Source organism: Camelus ferus, chromosome 20 (genome assembly GCF_009834535.1).
Source record: "Camelus ferus isolate YT-003-E chromosome 20, BCGSAC_Cfer_1.0, whole genome shotgun sequence".
NCBI classification, from domain to species: Eukaryota; Metazoa; Chordata; class Mammalia; order Artiodactyla; family Camelidae; genus Camelus; species Camelus ferus.
In genome coordinates this window covers 19,251,295-19,271,071 of record NC_045715.1, presented here as the reverse complement: position 1 = coordinate 19,271,071, position 19,777 = coordinate 19,251,295, and the positions used below count along the sequence as shown (strand labels likewise).

Genomic DNA, 19,777 nt, shown 5'->3' with positions numbered 1-19,777 from the left:
AATGGCTAACACATCAGTGGTCACAGCATGGAGGGCACAAGTATTTACCCTTAATATTGGCAATTAAATTGAAAAGTAAATGTTTATTCTGCCTTTTCTATATGAACTGACATTTCAGGATAACCAAATAGCCCTGAATTGAGAGGTTAAAGAGATAAAACCCTTCTTTACAAAGGAATTCCAACTCATAAATGTGGAGTAAAAAATATTGAATTAGAAAATCACAGGTTTGCAATGAAATGGTTGATTCAGGCAAAGATCATCAGTGGATGAAACCACCAGATTAAAGGTTGTTGAAGAACTTTACACGGAGGGATCTAGCTATCAAGGGACGAATTCATTGGTCAATCTCAGCATCACAAAGAGTGAAATAATCAGACAGTATATGCCTCCTGATACAAAGCAAAAAGAAGTGCATGACCCCGCATAAGAATGCTTACCCATGAAGGTTAACCAAATTCTAATCAAATCTTTAGAACTAACATCTAGTTAACAAATGCAAGGCTAGAGAAACAAATTAAATGAGGACACAAATAGAGAAACCCAGCATGTGGAACATTCAGGACAAATGACCCCATTTGTTCAATGGGGGAAAGTGAAAGATGGGAGGAACTATTCTCCATCTAAATTAAAAGAGAACTAAGAGAAATAACCAAATAAAGCATGTAGAATTTAGATCTTGATTCAAAAAAGCAGCAGATTTAATATATTTGGGAAAGCTTAACATGGACTCAGTATTACATGATACCCAGTAATTATTTTGTCAGATGAGATCATGGCATTGTGGTTTTATTTCAAGAGATGCAGTCTGAAGAGCATAAAATTGAAATAACATGTTTGAGGTTTGCTGCAAAGTTACTTCAGCAAGAAAAATGGGAGATGAAACAAATGTGCCAGAAACTTACTTGTTGTAAAGTCTGAGTGGCGAGTATGTAGGGGTTTATTATACTCGTCTCTCAACTTCTGTGTAGGCTTAAATTTTTCATAGTTTTTACTTTTTGAAAAAAGGTCACTCTAATTATTTTGCTTTCTTGGCTAATATTTAAAAGTAACTGTCATATAGTTATGTCACAGAATTTCTGTCCGTTCCATTCAAGACATCCCTCCACGGCATTAACGGGTCAGTACGGTAAGCGTGACTCTTGCCGCCCGCTCGTACGCCCGCGGAAACTCCTGAAAGCGGTGAGCGGGAGGAAGGGAGAAGAAAGCCGAGAATTTCTAGGGAACTCCTGGACCAGCGAGTTGAGGGTTTCCTAGAAAGTCACCGGAAATGATTATTGAAGGACCAGGAAGTGGAGCCAGTCTAGATTTCTTTATTTTCTCATTTCTAGGGAAGAATAGCGGCAGAAAGGTCTGTGCCTCCAGCCGGCGTGGGACGGGACTTCGGCGAGGGGCTCCCAAGTTGCCACTGGGGTCTCCGAACCCGCCGAGGGAGGTTCCCGGGAGGAACCTGGCACCGGCTTCACTTAAAGACACCCGCTCCCTGGGGCCCCGGATTGCTGGCGGGGAGAGGGCGGGGCTTTGGAGCCGGGTCGGCTGGAAGGGGCATCCACCGCGGGTTCCTACCCCAGACCGGGCTTTCCCTCCGATACTCCTAACTCCCTCCCGCTCTTCTTGCTCTTAGCCGCCTTTTACCCTTTTTTCCTATTTATTTTCCTCCCCAGCATCCATTTGTGCATTCATTCATTCAGCCAAATCCTAGTTGAGCGCCTACTGGTGCAGGCAGTTTTAGACGTTTGGGAATACAGCAGTGGATGAAATAGACAAAAATCTCTGCCCTTAAAAGCCTAGGAGCCTACATTTTAGTGAAAAGGAGACCTACAATAAACAGTAGATAGTATGTAACTTATGCACCATGTTGAAAAGTGATAAAGTGCTGTACATGAGAAAAACATAGATGAAGTATAAAGTAAGGTAAGGCATATCAGGACTGGAAGGAGCGGGTAGGCTGTAATTTTAAATAGGGCACTTAGAATAGGTTTCCTTGGGAAGCAAATACTTGAAAGAAGCAAGATTATTCACTGTGAAGATAGCTTGAGGTGGAGGGAACAGCCAGTGCAAAGGCCCCAAGGTGGAAATGTGCCTAAAAATGGAAGAGAAAAGTCTGACTGAAGAGGGTTGAGGGAGGAAGAGAATAGTACAAGAGGTAATGGCACATCCCGTAACCTTGTATGCCACTGTTAAGGACTTCAGCTTTTATCTTGAATATAAACAACAGAGATATAATGGGCACATCCTTTAAAGCCTTGTATGCTACTGTTTCTTTTAAGTAAGCTGGACCCATTGAAGGATTTTAAGGGGAGAGATGAAATAATCCAACTTAAGTTTTAAATGGCACACTCTGTTGTATTGAGAAGAGACAGACAGAAGGCAGGGATTGAAACAGGGAGACCAGTTAGCCAGCTATTGCGATAGTGGAGGGCAAGGCAGGCAATGGTGATGTGGACCGGGATGGTGAAAGTGAAGGTTGTCTTCTGGATATAGTATCATTTTCAATTTGTCTTCCTGTGCTCCGTCATCTCCCACAGACACCTCAGATTCTCAGTGATTCCTTCTTTTTGCTTTGGTCACATTCCTCTCTCTTCTCTTCCTTTCGTTGAATATGCAGAAAAACAAGATGTGAAATCACCATTAGCTTCATACTGCTGTTGAACCCCAAATCCAGGGCAGTGTTTGACACATCAAATGGAAAAGCTGCTGCCTGTGGGTCAGCAGGGGCCCTTGGGCTGTCACCACCAAGGCTTGTCTCCCTGAAAAGAGGCTAGCAGAAACTGGAGCCACTTCAAAACTGGTTGTCTGGGCAAAGCCAGAACTGACTTTGGGAGCTGGATCCAACCAGCAGAAAAGAAACCAGGACTGTGTTAGAAGACTGGAAAAGCTAGGTACAAAGATGCAGCAGGTAAGAAGAGGAGGATCTGCAATAGATCACAAGGTGGAAGAAGGAATAGTGAGTTCAGGAAAAGAGGAAAGCAGTGGGTGTGTCGTGGGCCTGGACTGACCTTGTGGAAGTCTTCTCCTTCAAAATACTATTTTTCCTGCATGGCCTGGTGATCATTAAAGCTTTTAAGTTTTAAAATAATTGTATGCCATTTCTGTTTTTCATAATGTGCATCAGGAACTGAGTCCTTGATTTTCTCTTCCCTCTTGGTATTTCTGGGAGTTGATATCGATGAATAAAACTTTGTAGTTGGTTGCAGCTTCCCATGTATTTTCCTCCCCTCCTTAATCTCCCCAAATTTATTCTATTCTTGCAATAGGTCATAGTACCGGATGAGAGGCCAAGCATCCCTGATACCAAACTCCTGCAGGAAAGAGGTAAGACACACCGGGTATTGTGGTAGGAATTATGGCAGCTAAAAATGGAGCATGGACATAGAATAGGTGGGAGATGCTTCCTGGGGTCTGGATATCTGCTTATTATGAATATTTATTTAGAAAATCTGGAGGGGAAGATATAGCTCTGTGATGAAGTGCATGCCTAACATTCATGAGGTCCTGGGTTCAATCCCCTAGTACCTCCATTAAAAAAGTAAATAAACTTAATTACTACCCCCCCCCAAAAAAAGAAAATCTAATATTTCTGTATGAGGCTTGGATCAGTATTGAAACTAAATTATTCAGTTTCTGCCCTCATCTTAAACCAAATTTGGAAAAAAATAAAAATTCATAAGAAAAGATTTTACAAAGCAACTTATCAAGGAAATTGACTGTAATCAATCACTTATTATACATACAACTTGATATATATGATAAATAGCTTAGCTTACATATGTGTACATGAATATTTTCACATATAAAACTTGTAATATAATTCAGTAACTCCTACACAATCACAGTTTTACCAACATGCAAAATTTAGTGTATTTAATTTTATTTCTGTACATATGTTAACCCTGGGATTTTTAAATTATAATATAGGTATGTGAGAAATAGAAGATAAAGCCATGGCAAAAGAAGAAGCAAAAGTCTTGTTGGGAAGCTACAGGAAAAATAAAGAAAGATGGGGAAATATGAGGCTGGGCTTTAGAAATGCTCTTTGGTGGCATACATGAAGAGAAAAGTGGATAAGATTTGTATAGAAATGGCTGATGCTAAATACCAGGAGATGGTATTTAGCAATTTTAGGGTCATGAAATCAGATCCTCAAAGGCACAGACTTTTGGACAAAAGACTATGCACCTGTGCACCCGAGAAGTAAGCTTTTAGTATCTATTACTGACAAAGGGGGAAAAAAAAGTAAAATGTATTTCTAAGCGTATTATTGGAACTTCTAGAGGAGAAACCCTGAAATTTCTGGTGTATAAGTGATAAGTGAAAATTAATAATATAGAACATATTTATTACAAATTTAGGAGAGGTAGAAAATAATGGATATAGTTTCTGGATGGATGGTTGTTCATTTTATTCCATTTTTTAATGTAAAAATATATTCACTTTTATGGTTCACATCTAACCTGAGTATCCCAGTCCTCTTTTCCTCAAAGTATCTTGAATTCTTTTCCCACAGGTGATTTTCATGACCATAACGTTTACAGTTACCTAATATATAATGTACATGAATTAATCTCATCCCAGATAATATCTGTACACTGCTTGACTTCAAAATTCAAATACGGGAAGCCAGGTTATTGTAGAAACTGGGAGTCAGTGATTTGTGCCTTTTAGGGAGAGGATAAAGTATTCTAGGTTGAGGAGAGACCAGAGAAAAAGATGTAATAGGTGAGAGAGAGGAAGAATGCACTTACAGTTGGCTTGGCTACTGTCCAGGGCCTGATACCCAAAACTGGAAACTGAGTCTAAAGAAACAATGGAGAAGGAGGATACTGTAACACAGTAGACTTGACCCCTAGGTTAGAGCTTCAGAAGCTTCTGCATTTGGGGAGGAGAGAGTGAAAGCAGAAGGTTTCATTAATACTGTGCTGAACCGACTCTTGGCTTATTTCTCTTCTCTCAGCTCTGTCATCTCCTCAGTATCCTGCCTTTGCCAAAGATGGAAGCCAAGGAAACCTGCTGGGAGCAAATATCACACTGATGAGCCAGGCCCAAGTGAGCTGAGGCCCCCTCCTTCCTTCCTGAGAGTATATCACTGCCTCCAAATGTGGCCTTATTTTCACTGTACTTCCTGGCATTGCAACTCACAAATCCAGGTGCTCCCTCTCATAAGAGACATTTTTTTGGATGACAAACCATTTGCAGATTGTTTCCTCTTTTGTTATCTTTTGCTATGGAAAGCCTGTGCTCCATTTCACCTCATCCCCAAATTATACACCAAACAGTAACAGCGTTTCACTTCTGTAAACCTTCTCCCCACAAATTCCTTTCTTTGGCCTCTGTTTCCTGCGGGAACTATGGGCTTTTCTCCAGGACAGCAGGAATGTGTTGTTTCAGGAGTCAGTGACATTTGAGGATGTAGCTGTGAACTTCAGTAATGGGGAGTGGCAGTGTCTGACCCACGCTCAAAGGCACCTCTATAAAGATGTGATGTTGGAAAATTACGGAAATGTGGTATCACTTGGTAAGGACTTTCCCTGCACTTCGCTTAGTACTGTCTCCCTACGTTTTTCTTTTGATTACTTTGTTTGTTGATGTATATGGGGTCTTATATTGAAAATCAGAGCCTTCATTCTTTATCATTAGGCTCTTCCCCGAAAATTCATTATGAGTTGCCTCTGTTACACAGCAAGATAATTTTCTGGCTAACTTAGTTGCTGTTTTCTGATTCTTTGGAATGAAACTCTACCTCGGTATAAAGGAGACACATAGCTTCTGTTCTCCCTGGATTCTTACCTCCTCATTTTCCATTGGATGCTCTATATTCAGCTTCTAGTCCTGAACCCCTCTGTAGCAGCCAAAAACAGATTCGCCTCCCTACACAGACTCCCATTCCCCTAAAAAGAACAGGGAAAATACAACCAACTATTTCCCAGCATCTCCTTTGCCCTTCTGAGTATGACTTTTCTGAGAAAATGCCTAAACCTGTTCATTTACATGTTACCAGACCCCTGAATAAACCCTTCTCTCTACCCAAATGAACATTTCTTCTATGTTTCCATCTGCAAACAGAGGGGTCAAGGTAAGTGTTGGGACAGTTCCATGTTGCCCTACACACTGTCTTATTCCTTCTCTGCAACCAGGATTTCCATTCCCTAAACCTCCGTTGATCTCCCGTCTGGAGCAAGGGGCAGAGCCCTGGGTTCTGGATCCACAGGATGGGGAATTCCTGAGCTGCCCCTCTCCAGGTGAGTGACAGAGAAGCTCAGTCCCCTCCTGTGTTCCATGTGACAGAATGTTATAGAATGTTCTTAGTGGTGGGCCGTCCATACTCAAGGGCTTGGAAGGAAATCTATTTAGGAAGCCTTAAGGAAGAGAAAAGAACAAACTCTCTGGGCAGTTACTTTGTCATTATCTAATTGGTTCTTTGTAACCTATCTAATGGGCTTTTTGCAATTTGGTCCTCAAAACAGGCTCAGAAAATTCATCTCCCCTCTGTGTATCATTTACTCCACTGCTCAGAGAACATTGCTCTTCTGCCTCTAGTTTTGTTTTGTTTTGTTTCCTCCAGGACTTTCCCCCATTTGGAGTCCCAGGCTTTCGACCTTTGCCTTTTCTATTATCTCTTATTTCGAAGTTAGTTCCTCTCATGGCTTCAGCTTCTAGCTCTGATGCAGATGCCTGCCACATTGGTAATGCTCACCTCGACCTCTTTCCTGGGCAGCAGTCTAATGTTTCAGACTCCTGGTTTTTATTTGAATATCCCACTGTCATCTGGAAAGCAACATATCTAAAGTCAAATTCATCTCCCTCCCCATGAGGCTGTCTCTTCACTAAGGTCTCCTTATTTCTATATCTAGTTCTACCTCTTTCTCACTTTGTCCATTCTCTGACCTTCTGATCTAGTCAGTCGTGAAATATTACCAGTTCTTCATTCCAGAAAAGAATGGTCCTTTGTTACAAGCCTCTCCAACTGCCCTATCCACAGTACCTACTCTTCCTTCCTCTCTTCCTTCCATCTAACAAACGTTTATTGAACAACTATTGTATACCAGATAGTAGACAAGGTTCTGGAGATACAGGATCAGATAAGATATGGGCCCTGATTTCCAGAAGTTCATTTTCAAGTGAGGAAGGTAAGTACCTAAATACGTAATTATATAGTACAGTATGAGGAGCGTTATTGAGATATATACAAACATAGAGGAGAAACATCTAAATCTGACCTGGGGACCCAAGGACTGCAGAGGGAATGACAACTGAACTAAGTTATGTGGAATAAGTGAGATCATTTAATTGAAGGAGGGGAGAGGCATTCTAAGCAGAGAGAATGACATGTAGAAAAGTATTGAGGAGTAAAAGAATGCAAACTGTGAATAGTTCAGGATGACCAGGGCAAAGGACTTGGGGTAGCCAAGGGGAAAGTGCAGAAGCAGTAGATGGGCAAGATCATGACTGAGTGGGTTTTTGATAAACTACAGACCTTGAACTTTATCCTTATAGCAATAGCCAAGATTGATTAAGTACTTATTTCAGCATTGCAAGTGCTTTGCATTCATTGACTCATTTAATAATCATGAATAGTCTAGATCCCATTTTATAGATAGAGGCACAGAGAGAAGTTACAGCATCCTCCCAAGTTTGCACACGTCCCAGGAGTCATATCTAAGATTTGAACCCAGACAGTGAGCTCTTGACTGTACCTCCTGTCTGGTTAACTACGGAGTGTCATTGAAGTGTTTTAAGCTAAAGAGTGACATGATTAGATTCGATTCTTAGAATAATCTGGAAACAGTGTAGTGGATGGATTAGAGGGAGCCCAGATTAAAGGACATTTAGTGCGGTGGGTATTGAACTTAGCTAGTGAGAATGCACTGGCAGTGGAAATGAAGAGGAAGGGGTAAAGTTAAGAGATAATAAGATTGATTTGGACTCTTTGGCTGCCAACAGTAAAAATTAACTCAAGCTATCTTAAGCAAAAGCAAAAGAATGTATGTTCAGGATGTGTCATGGAACTGAAGGGCAGGCATACATCAGGCTCAAGAAGGGACTGGAATGCCATCAGGCCCTGCTCTCCAGCTGTCTTCTCTGCTACTCTGTATGTCTGCTTCGTTCTTCTTGCTTGTCACATTGACTTTCTCTACTTCTCAGTTCCAATGGCAGCACATTCCCTCCACTGCACAATATACCATCCCACTGCCACTGGTTCTCAAATTTAAGAGCTAAATCTCTAGCTGTCATCAGAGCTACACCTTTTCCATCATGATTCCAAAGTTCAAGAGGAAAGAATCCAGCCTGGTTTGGGTCAAGTGTTTTCCAAATATAATCTACCCTACCAGATGGGCAGAGTTACACCACAGTTACCCTCTGCGGAGCAAAGCAGACACATCCCTAGAGGGAAACGCACTGGCACTTCAGCACTCCCTCTGCAGCTCACTTCACAGGTAGGACTTGTAAATATGATGAGGAGCTGAAGATGATTTCCAGTTTCCTGCCTTAGATGACTCGGTGTATGAGGTCATCATTCACTAGGAGATGCTGGGGACGAGTAGATTGTCAGGATTTTTTTTTTAAGTTTACTGAGTTTGAAATATCTTAGTAATTTGCAGTATTTCAGCCTGTCTTGACGTTTGCCATAATACTGGCAATTTTTCAAGCCTGAGAAAGTCATTTACTCTTCCAGCAGTGTACCGTTGCTTCACCTCTGCCATCTCACTTACTTCCTCTCCTCTGAACATCTGACATTTTTATTTTCTTGTTTAAGTATCTACTGCCAGGACATGGCCTGAGGAGAAGGCAGGTTTGGAACAAGAGGAGGTTTTTGAAAATGGAGAAGTCTGTTGGGTGAAACTGAAAAGTCTCCTAAAAGTTGTGTCCCAGGATCCAGAGGCCAGAGAAGATGGTGTACAAGATGTCAAATTAGGGAGTCAACGGGAAATGCCAATGAGGGAGAAACTGAGAGAAGAGAAAGAAAGCTGTGAGAAAGTGACCTTCAAGAAAGGAAAGAACCAGAAGGTACTGAGAAAAAACTTCAGTTCAGACTCAAATTGTGTTCCACATAGAGTTCTTACAGAACAGAAACTCCAGGAATGTGTGCGATGTGGCACAGACTTCAGCTGGCATTCGGACCCAATTCTCCATGCGCGAATTCACTCTGGCGAGAAACCCTATGTGTGCAATGAGTGTGGGAAAGCCTTCAAGACCAAAACTCAGCTGTCTATGCACCGGATAATCCACACTGGGGAGAAACCCTTTGACTGTACCCAGTGTGGGAAGGCCTTCAATAGTAGGTCAGCTCTTTGCCGACATAAAAAATCCCACAGTGGGGAGAGGCCTCACCAGTGCAGTGACTGCGGGAAGGCCTTCGAGACCAGGAGCCGTCTGCGTATGCATCAGGTCATCCACACCGGGAAGAAGCCTTACAGATGCAGTGACTGCGGAAAGGCCTTTCAGTTTAAGCATTCCCTTACCATCCATGGCAGAAGCCACACTGGGGAGAAACCGTATGAGTGTGAGGAGTGCGGGAAGGCCTTCAGCGGGAGCTCAGACCTCATCAAACACACCAGAATCCACACAGGGGAGCGCCCTTATGAGTGCAGTGAGTGTGGGAGGGCCTTCAGCCGGAGCTCAGACCTCAGCAAACACAAAAGAATCCACAGTCAGGAGAAACCCTCTGGGTGCCTGCAGTGTGGAAAAGCCTTCAGCAGCAAGGCAGAGCTCAGCACACATAGAAGAATCCACACTGAAGAGAAGCCTTACAGGTGTAAGGAGTGTGGGAAAGGCTTCCGTCATAAGTGTAAACGCCGAGCTCATGAGCGAGAACACACCGGGGAGAAGCCCCATCGATGTGAGGACTGCGGCAAAACTTTCCACGATCGGCACTGCCTCACCATCCATCAAAGAATCCACACTGGAGAGAAGCCTTATAAATGTTCAGAGTGCGGTAGAGCTTTCAGTGGGAAATCCAACTTGACCAATCATCGAAGAATCCACAGCGGAGAGAAGCCTTACAAATGTGAGGTGTGTGGAAGGGCCTTTCATCATAGCTCGGTCCTGAGGCAGCACAGAAGGATCCACACTGGGGAGAAGCCCTATAAGTGCGGCGAGTGCGGCACGGCCTTCCGCCAGTGCGCGGCGCTGATTGGACACCAGCGACTTCATACTGGGGAGAAGCCTTATGAATGTGAGGAGTGTGGGAAAGCTTTCAGAGTGAGCTCAGACCTTACTGGACATAAGAAAAGAAAACATGGAATGTGGAGACCGAACAAATTTGATGAGAGTGGGAAAACTCTCTCTCCAGTAACTGTTTCTCAGACCTTTTCATTAGTCAGTATTTTGACCACCAACACCTGAGAGTATCAGTTCTGGTGTTTACACTTTCTCATTTCTTTTTCTACTTCCTGGACTGGCCCCTCCTGTCTCCTTTGTTGGTTCTTCCTGGTTCCCTGACCCCCTAACTGTGAGATCCCCAAACTCTGGATATGTGGTTTTCAGATGACATAATATGACTTAAGGACAGCTTAGGATATGTCTGGAGAATTGGCAGCACTTTTCCAGCCTTTTTTGAGTATCAGGGCCCCTTATTTGATGATCAACAAATTTCACAGACACCCCGTCCTCCACGCACACACACACTACAAGTAGTTGTACTTTAATGCTTGATGGCAAAATGTCATGTGCTGGGACCTGGGACCCTGGGCTGCAATGCTTGCATGGGACTGAACTATAAGGGACTAAACTATAAGGGACTAAAACTAACTGTGTGCATGCGCTGTTGGAGTGAGTTATGAACAACAAGATACTAAAAAAAACCCAAAAACCTAACTGCCACTTCTGAGGTGCTGGGAGCAAAAGCAGGGTACAGAGAGCAAAAGCTGGGTACCGCTCATGATTGCTGCACACAGCGCCACGAGGTGGTGGGCGGACCACCTAAGCCACCCCTCCAGCCCGACCCTTAGACCCGCCCCTGCCCTCACCCCATCTAAGGGACCAGCTCGCACCACCCCCACTCCGCCCTAGGGAGGGAACAAGGGAACCTGTAACTTGTTTTCGCTCCCTTTTGTCACAGTGCAGAATTTCTTGTCCGGCCTCATCAATTTCTGTTGATTAAGGAGGCCAAGAACTTTAGTCGGTAACATTCCTAGAAAAATCTGAGGTCTTGTTGATTGCAACAGCATAGTGTATGCTTTTGAAAAATGTGTATGCATTTTCCAGGTGTTTATTTTACCCACAGGCTATGATGTGCATTTGGATTTTGGACTCAAAGTCCTTAGCCCATTTTGAGAACCCTATAATGTATCCTTTCATGTCACTTCGTCAGTCAGTCTTTTAAGAGAATCTGGCAAGGTTTCAATTCCAAATTAAATTCTGAATAATCCTGGAGTGTTGATGTTTTTTGTTATTGATTGAAGAGTCATATTCTTCAGACACCAGTTAACTGGAGGGGGTAGCAAGCCTGACATTTTGTTGTGAAAGTTGAGAAACTCTGTATTGGGCCCAAATGGAATACTTCTGGATTTCATCCTCACCAGTCCATCTTCAACATGACCATTGTCTCCCTAAAATACTACTATGAACCTGACACCTGCTTTTTTTTTTTTTTAATTTAATTGAGGTACAGTTGATTCACAATATTGTGTTAGTTTCAGGTGTACAGCAAAGTGATTCTGACACCTGCTTTTGAAACTTCCAATTGACTCTCAATACTTCAGTAAGATGCCCCAAATTTCTAGCTTGAACTCCAAGAATCTTTTGATATTTCCTGAACACTTAAAATGAAAATTTTGGAAAAGCACTGAAAAAGTTTCAGATATTTTACCTAGGGAAAAAGTTGATACATTTTAAAGGTATCCTAAAGTGGAATAGACTGCCATGAGTAGGTAATTGTCAGGCATGAGGTAAAAGGAATTCAGAGATCAGATGCGTAGTTGAATGGTAGTGTTTCTTGAAGCCCTAAGATTCCTGTAGTTCTAATTCTGAAAAGTTACCAAGACAAGAGTTATCGATTTAGTTATAATTTACTTAGAAAAATCACCAGGTTTAAGAAAAGAAATATAGAGAAGCAGTCTAGGGAATCCTAATTAGTAGAATTTCCAAAAGAATGAGAACATAAAAACAGACAGTAGGAAGTTATCAAAGTAATCATATAAGATAGTGAACTCTGGGAAGAAGGTCTCCAGAGAAGAAGAATAACTAATACATTTGAGTAGTTAGGAGTATTTATGAATTTCAGGCTTTTGTTGGAGAGTTGGGGAATAATATGTAATAGTAACAGAAAACTAATCAAATGAAAAGCTAAGACAACTAATAAATCCAATATGATCAAATTTTACCAAAAAAAGGAAAATATAGTACAATACATATCTCAGCATGAAAAAAAATACATTGTACTGAGAGAATGGAAAATGGGAATTAATTGTGAGATAATAAGTACTAGAGGTCAATTCTCAAACTCCAAAATAGAAAGAAAAGACAAGTGTCTAAGAGGGCAAACAAGAAAACAGAAGTAAGCGTATGTTATTTAAGCTGAAACTTACTTTATGCACTCATAGTATCCTATATTTGTTCTTCTGCAGCATTGTAATTCCTAAATTTGAATTGCAACTCACACAAAAGTGGTAACACTTTACACACTTGTATAAAAGTGAAAACAATAGTTTCTGTCTCCTTTTCTCTGCCCTTTGACAACATATAACTTTCAAGAACTGTTAACAGTCTGATAGTTACTGTATTTCTAAGGTAACAAACTAGCCTGCCACACTGTCAAGGTTGCTGTTGGAAAACAAGAGATTCCTGGGTTAGAGATGTAAGGGAGAGCTTTCAGCTGAATAAACAGATGAATAGGAGAAAAGCATACAAATCTGTTTAATATAAGTGTTACACGACACAGGAGCCCTCATAAGGAAATGAAGATACAAAGAAGTGGCAAGACTGAAATGCTGTTATAGTAGCTTTAAAAAAGGGAGGCGATAGTGTTAAAGCAACTGAAATAAATGGAGAGGCTAAAGAAAGATAAGAATTATTTTAACAAGATCTGTTTGTACAGAATTCTCTCAGCTTCAACTTCCCATCCCTGATGATAAGAATATTACTTTCCTCTTGGTATTAGGGAGGAAATCTTCCAAATGGGGGTTTTTATCTCCTGCTTTCCAGAAGTAAAAGGGGAGTGTCAGAACGTCCTTCTCGCACCTCTTTTTTTTTTTTTTTTTTAAGTGCCTTTAGTTCAAAATAATCTTTATGCCAAAGTGGCATATTCTGCCACCCTTCAGAGACAAAGGACAATTTATTTCTCATAGTAATTCTCCCAGGCTTCCCAGGAGGGAAGAAGAGCTGGAGATTGAGTTAATAATAATAAAGGAGATTGAGTTATAATAATAATCTATCATGCTTACATGATGAAACCTTCATAAGACCCCCTAAATGATAGAAGTAGGGGAGCTTCAGAGCTGATGAATGCATGGTGGTGCTGGGAGGGTGACACATCTGGAGATGGCATGGAAGCTCCACATACTGCCCACCCACCCCCATAACTTGCCCTGTGCATCTTGTCCATTTGTCTGTTCCTGGGTTACATCCATTTATATAAACTAATAAGTGAAAGTTAAGTGTGTCCGGAGTTCTGTGAACCTTTCTAGCAAATTTTATTCAATCTGAGAAGGGGGTCATGGGAACCCCTGATTTATAGCTGGCCAGTCCGAAGTAGAGGAGGCCTGAGACTTGCAAATGGCAACTGAAGTGGGGGACAGTCTTGTGGATCTGAGTCCTTAACCTGTGAGATCTGCAGTAACTCTAGATAGTTAGTGTCAGAGTTGAACTGAATTTTTGAACACTCAGTTGGCATCTGCAGGGAATCAGAGAACTGGCTGTTGGTGAGTAAAAACAGTACAGAGACTCAAAATGCATACAGAAACTAAGAGACTCATGGAGAAGTGTCTACTAACTGTAACCAGTGGGAGCAATTTGGTGTGTGTCCTAACATCTATCATGCAATATATATTATAATATAACTTATTCCTTCTCTTAAATCTGGAGCTTCATTCAAAGTTTACACATAGAGAACTATCTTTTTCTGGTAGAGATTGTACCATATTTGGGCAATATCTTATCTATTGCATGAACCCCACTATGCTTTAAGTTCCATGAGGGCAGGAGTCTTCTTCCCCTCCATAACCCCTCTGGAGCCGGAAAGAGGGAGAGGGAGGGATCAGGCAAGGCTTCCAGGGGGAAACAACTTCCAAGCTAAGGCCTAGAGGTTGAGAAAGAGACACAAGGATCCGTGATTATTACGCAGAATGTGTACTCGACACAGTTGTCCGAGTCAAAACTTTTGCGTTCGGGACACCTACGCGTTACCGCCTGCACTAAGACGAGAAATACAGATAGTAACTTTATCCATGTATTGTATTATATATGACAGTAGGTGTATTTTTAAATAGTTCGAATCTTGGCATTTCGAAATGAACTGCCTTTGACCTTGGGGGCATTTCTAAAGAGACCGAGGTGTTCCTGAGGGCTATGCTCTGTGCTTCTCTCGTCAGGTTGCCTTTATTTCCTAGAGTCCCCTCAGCCAAAACCACAAGTGGACTCAACTCGGCGGCGTCGCGACTCCGGCTGGATGTGACGGGCCCCAGCGGCCCCTTCCTCCCGTGTTGGTTACAGGAGGGGCGGGCGTCTCAGATCTTCTCTCCCTGCTCCCAGATGTGGGAAAGCAGGGTGTCAGGGGTCGGGCTGGATGATGGCTGGACACCAGGCAGAGGTTCACGGGTGGATTAGCGAGAAGAACGCCAAAGAAAGAGTCCTGCGTGCGGCATGGGCGTGGCAGCCGGAAGGGGACGACTTTCACTCTTAGGAAAAATGTGAAAGAAAGAGCATCCCGGAAGTGGTAGCGTGGCCGAGCGGTCTAAGGCGCTGGATTAAGGCTTCAGTCTCTTCGGGGGCGTGGGTTCGAATCCCACCGCTGCCAAGGTGTACATTTTTCCCTCTAAAACTGCCTGGTAATAGACGCCCTGTTTTCATGCCCAGTGTGGACAATTCTGACATCCTGCAAAGTCAGTCCCTCTCTTTTCCTCTTTTGATTTGTTTACCCGGGGGCCAGAGTTGACTGCCGTAGAACAATGCTAAACCGAAAATAAGTGCTCAAATAATCTGTCTATTTGAGCGGCCAGTATATTCTAGGCACAATTCTAGACCCTGTGGATACAGCGTTGAATGACACAAACATAAGATTCTTGTTACAAACTAATGAATGTATGTCAAATTCCCGGGAATGCCCTTGTAACTAAAGACAGATCCTGTCAATGCCCCTGAAGGAATAGTTTATGTTTGAAATAGTCTTCCTCCAGCCCCTCTGGAGCGTACTTACTTTATATTTGAAACCTTAGCTATTCAGATCTGAGAAGAGACGCTATGGAAAGCGCCAGCGCCTTGTCTCGTAACCGCCGCACACATTCCACCAGCGCCAGGTGCCCTTACACCCCCGCCCCGGGCGCTTTTCGGCTTCCGGCTTCAGCTGCACCCCAACGCCTCTGTGGCTTCAGGTCCGGGCTCTCTCTGCTCCGAGCAGATCCTTGTGTCTCTTTCTCATCATCCTCTAGTCCTTACCCTGGAAGTTCCTTCCCCCGGAAACAGAAATCTTGCTCATTCTTCAAAGCCCACCTCCAAGAGGTCAAGTATTCAGCCTGCTTCCAAATCACACACACACATACACCCCACCGTGCTTTTTCACACTTTATTTCAGCGGGTTACTCTTTCTGCCCAATGGAAGACTTGTTTACAGTATCTGTCTCCTCCACTCATCCTTAGTACCTACGTGTAATGAAAAAATGGTAACAATAAAAACAAATGGATTAGGATAATAGTATGGCTGAGCACTTTTTGTGCATTATTTCATTTACACCTCATAGCAACTCTATGCAGCAAATATGTTTATTCCCCTTTTACAGATAGGAAAACTAGGGTTAAGTGATGTTAAGACATAGGATTGAATCTTGCTCATTTTTCATCTTCCATAGGGACTAGCGTAGTGCAAACATACCTTGGCCCTTAATATACACAGATTGATTTATTGATCCCCAACTATTGTCATTTTCCTTAGTCATTCACCTTCTCCTTCTTCCTCTTGTCCTTATGTGGTTTTGTTAGATTTTTGCCATTTTTCTCTCTGAGTTGACAAGTAATTAGAGAGCAGTCTCATGAGTAAACAGAACCTACTATGCTAAAATACAGATTAAAGATTTTTCATGGAGAATGAGTAATAGTCATAACAGGAGAAGGAAAAAAAATCACATAGCTTTCAAAGAAAAGCACATAGCTTTCTTCATCTTTAACCCAATTCGGTTTATGTGGGAAAGTTTTAAAATTTAAAAAAGCATTAAACACATTTAGAGGTCCTACCTAGACTCCTCCCTAAAAACAGAGGTATGAAAAGAAAGGAAGCAAAGTATTCTTGCTACATATAAAAGAGACAAAATATGACATCATTAAGAGAGGATGATGTTCCGAAAGTGATGGCCATAAGGCCTAGAGGGTTAATTTTCTGTGAAACGTTAAGCAGAAAGACACAGAATGGCTTCAGTAGATACAAAAATTTGACAAACTATACTACTTTTATGCTTATGTCAAAACAAGGTTTCTTAGACAAATTATTCTTACATAGATGTCAAAGTTTACTAACTCCAGGAGAATATCAGCAAGAGGACAAAGAACCATCCCAGCTCAAAGATGCTGCAAAGTTTGTGAATTTGTATACGGGGGCCAGGGGTGGTGGGGGAGAGCAGGGAATGTTCAGTTAGTTAGAAAAAGATTACTACTGCTTCATTTAACATAATCATAAAAACATCATGTCCCCAACTGTTGGTAGAGTAAGATCAGAGACACCACGATCTTTTCTGGAAGCTTGTGGAAAGTTCATATGTGCATCGAACTTTTATAAGAAATGAGAAGGAAATAAGCAACACATTTGTGGCTGCTATTTAAACAAACCGGGTAACAAAGATTCGTGCCCCAATACTGTCAGACAAGAGCCAATTAGCACAAAGACATCAAACCTTGTCAAAAGTCAGGAGAAGTAATAGAATCTGCTTTTCCTCAAGCAGCTTTCAGTAGATTTCTCAGATGCGCATTCAGAGATGCGGAATACATTGTTTGTCTGTTTCTTAGTTTTATGACAGCAGTTTTCCTTTAATAACAACGGCCTTCCTCTATTTCCTTTATTAGGAAACCCCAGGCAACCTGTAAATTCATAGCGGAAGACAGGTGGAGGCGCTGGAGAGATCAGGCAGTCCCATGGCCGCCTTGACCCGAGAATAAATTATTGTGTTACTATTTCTAGGGCGATCTCCCTGCTCCCAGCTGGAGCAGTGAAATGAAAAAATCCAACGGAGAGGGAGTGCGTTTCAAAATTGCAGCCACTCGCCGGGATTCAGAAACTCGCCCACAACCAGCTAAGACACATCTCCGGGAAATAACTTCTCGATTTCTTCCCTCTCATCTTTATTCATAACTGTCTTTACAATGTGTTACTCTAATCTCAACCAATTCCTAAAGCTAGTCAATTGCCTCCAAAATTACCTGCTCACTGGATCATCCAACTGAGTGAATTAAAATTTTAAAAGCTTTCAGAATAGTGGCGAGCAGGTAAAGTTCTTACTTAAAATTTTTTAAATCATAGAAATTTACATTGTCATTTTGCACTTGGAATACCAAAACTGTTGAAGAATTTGCAGGCAGAAAAAGCTTCATATGAAAATTTAAAGTTAACTTGTGAACAATTTAGGTTTTAGTCTTTGCAAGTTTCGCCCTTCGCGAAAGTGCGGAAGGTGGAAAAGAAAGATCTTTTTCCCTGACCGGGAATCGAACCCGGGCCGCGGCGGTGAGAGCGCCGAATCCTAACCACTAGACCACCAGGGAAGGTGCTAGAAAACTTTCAAAATAAACCTACGAGCCGAATGCTCTTATATATGCAAATACAGCGCTCCTTTACCATTTCCTCAATGAGGTAGTGCAAGATCATATTCGTTTACGCATAGACATCATGTTCGGCACCAACCAATAAAATCTCGACTAGAGAAAGATGTAGCAATACCGAAAAAGGAGTAATCAGGCGCAGGTAGCTGGATAGCGTCTCTTTCCCTGCTCCAACGTGTGGATTTATTCAGGGATACGTTGCAGATCTAACAAATTGTTACAGCAGTTCTTATGACATTAATTTGTAATTACCTTGCCTTTCTCTTCATAAATTGGTGAAGCTTTCTAAGATGAAAACCGGTTTAAAAATTATTTTTGGTTTCCTCAAAATGTTTATCATGATGTTTATCAAATACTTAACATTCAGTGAATAAAAAGATACACCATTTTGCATTATTTTAAGGCACTGGGGGCGGAGCCGAAATAGCTCAGTTGGGAGAGCGTTAGACTGAAGATCTAAAGGTCCCTGGTTCGATCCCGGGTTTCGGCAGACAGATGTTGCTTTTCTTTAGAAATCATGATAAATTGTTGAATGTACCCATCACAAACATGAAAATATGCCCTGGAAAAATAGGCGATTTTATTTTTAAATTCATGAAGGAAGACCAAACGGATTGTGCGATAAAAAGATTCTTCCAGTCGGAGACTAGGGATGGGCTACTACGTTTCACTAAACAAAAGAAGCGGACCCAAATGTGCTGAAGGAAAACTACTTTCCCTTCTTCGTTGTAATACTTAGCGTGTATCTTCTTTCCTGGTGGGGACTCTGTTCCACCTATTCTATTTTCGTCTTTCTCCAAACCTACCCCTTCTTCACTCCCATGAAATTGTTCCCACAGCCATATGCCTAAGTAAGTCAAGAGGCCTCAAAGGCCTCCTATTTCTCCCTAATTCTTTCCCCCTAATCTTATTCTCTGCCAGCTTCTAATGCAAAGGAAATCAGTCCTCCAGATAGGCAAGGAAAAGAGAAATTTAATATGAGAAATACCTATTACATTTTATTCTCGACTTCATGGTTCCTATGGACCATGTTCCATGAGTATTTATCAAGTGGACTCCTATGCAACTCTGAAGAGAAAGAGAGCGGTAAGACAGGGGAACTGAAGGAAAGGTTCCTGAAAAAAGAAGCCATTTGAGTTGAGTTAAGAGGTGGCTCCTGGCTGAAAGGGGTGGGTGTTGAGGGGTGTGGTGTGAAGGTCATGGTAAACTGAGCCTGAACCTTGATGGAGAGAAGAGAGTCAGGATATTCCCATAGCTTCCTTTTCCCTTGCCTCCTAATTTGCAGGTTCTTCACATATCCCAATCTCTTCCTTCCTACTCAGAGGAAAAGTTTCCCTTCATTTCCAAGGCTAATTAACATTTCATCTGAGTTTTTGGCCATTCTCCCAATTCCATTCTGTCCTTGTGTCTTTGATCTCTCTCCCACTTGTATGCCTGTCTTCAAACTGCAGAATGCCTAAATCTCCATCTTTAGACAACAAAAAGAGAACATACACCCTCCCATCTTACCTTCACGCTTCTTTCCCAGTCTTTCCTTCCACCCACCAGCAAACTTCTTGCAGGTACAGTATTTGTCTTCACTTCCTTGCCTCATCAATTGCTCATCAGCTGAGGTCCACCTTCCAATCCTAGGAGACCATTACCATCAACTTTCCAAGTTTCTAATCCTTTGGCTCTTTTTTGGCCCTAAACTTAATTTTGCGCAGGATGCAAACTATTGACAATTCTTCCTTCATGAAGCAATCTTCCCTGGACCTCTTATTCTCTGGACTCTTTGGCTACTCTGTTTCAGTCTCCCCTCTCCTCCACTTCTAAGGACTCT

General features: G+C 42.1%; 1 protein-coding gene and 3 non-coding genes across 4 annotated transcripts; 3 read left to right on the top strand and 1 right to left on the bottom strand.

Annotated features, from left to right (window-relative positions):
- Positions 1–1,289: 1,289 nt before the first annotated feature.
- ZNF311 (zinc finger protein 311) lies at positions 1,290–11,373 on the top strand. The gene is made up of 7 exons (XM_032462621.1): positions 1,290–1,351; positions 2,609–2,899; positions 3,258–3,315; positions 4,955–5,046; positions 5,389–5,515; positions 6,135–6,239; positions 8,756–11,373. Exons 2-7 carry the CDS (start codon positions 2,891–2,893, stop codon positions 10,342–10,344), a joined length of 1,980 nt encoding a protein of 659 aa, XP_032318512.1. The 5' UTR covers positions 1,290–1,351; positions 2,609–2,890; the 3' UTR covers positions 10,345–11,373.
- Positions 11,374–14,871: 3,498 nt separating this feature from the next.
- On the top strand, positions 14,872–14,953 carry TRNAL-AAG. Its single transcript has one exon. It is a non-coding gene; the product is annotated as a tRNA-Leu (tRNA).
- A 2,873-nt stretch (positions 14,954–17,826) lies between these two features.
- Positions 17,827–17,898, bottom strand: TRNAE-CUC. Its single transcript has one exon. It is a non-coding gene; the product is annotated as a tRNA-Glu (tRNA).
- Positions 17,899–18,372: 474 nt separating this feature from the next.
- Positions 18,373–18,445, top strand: TRNAF-GAA. The gene has a single exon. It is a non-coding gene; the product is annotated as a tRNA-Phe (tRNA).
- The last annotated feature ends 1,332 nt before the right edge of the window (positions 18,446–19,777 follow it).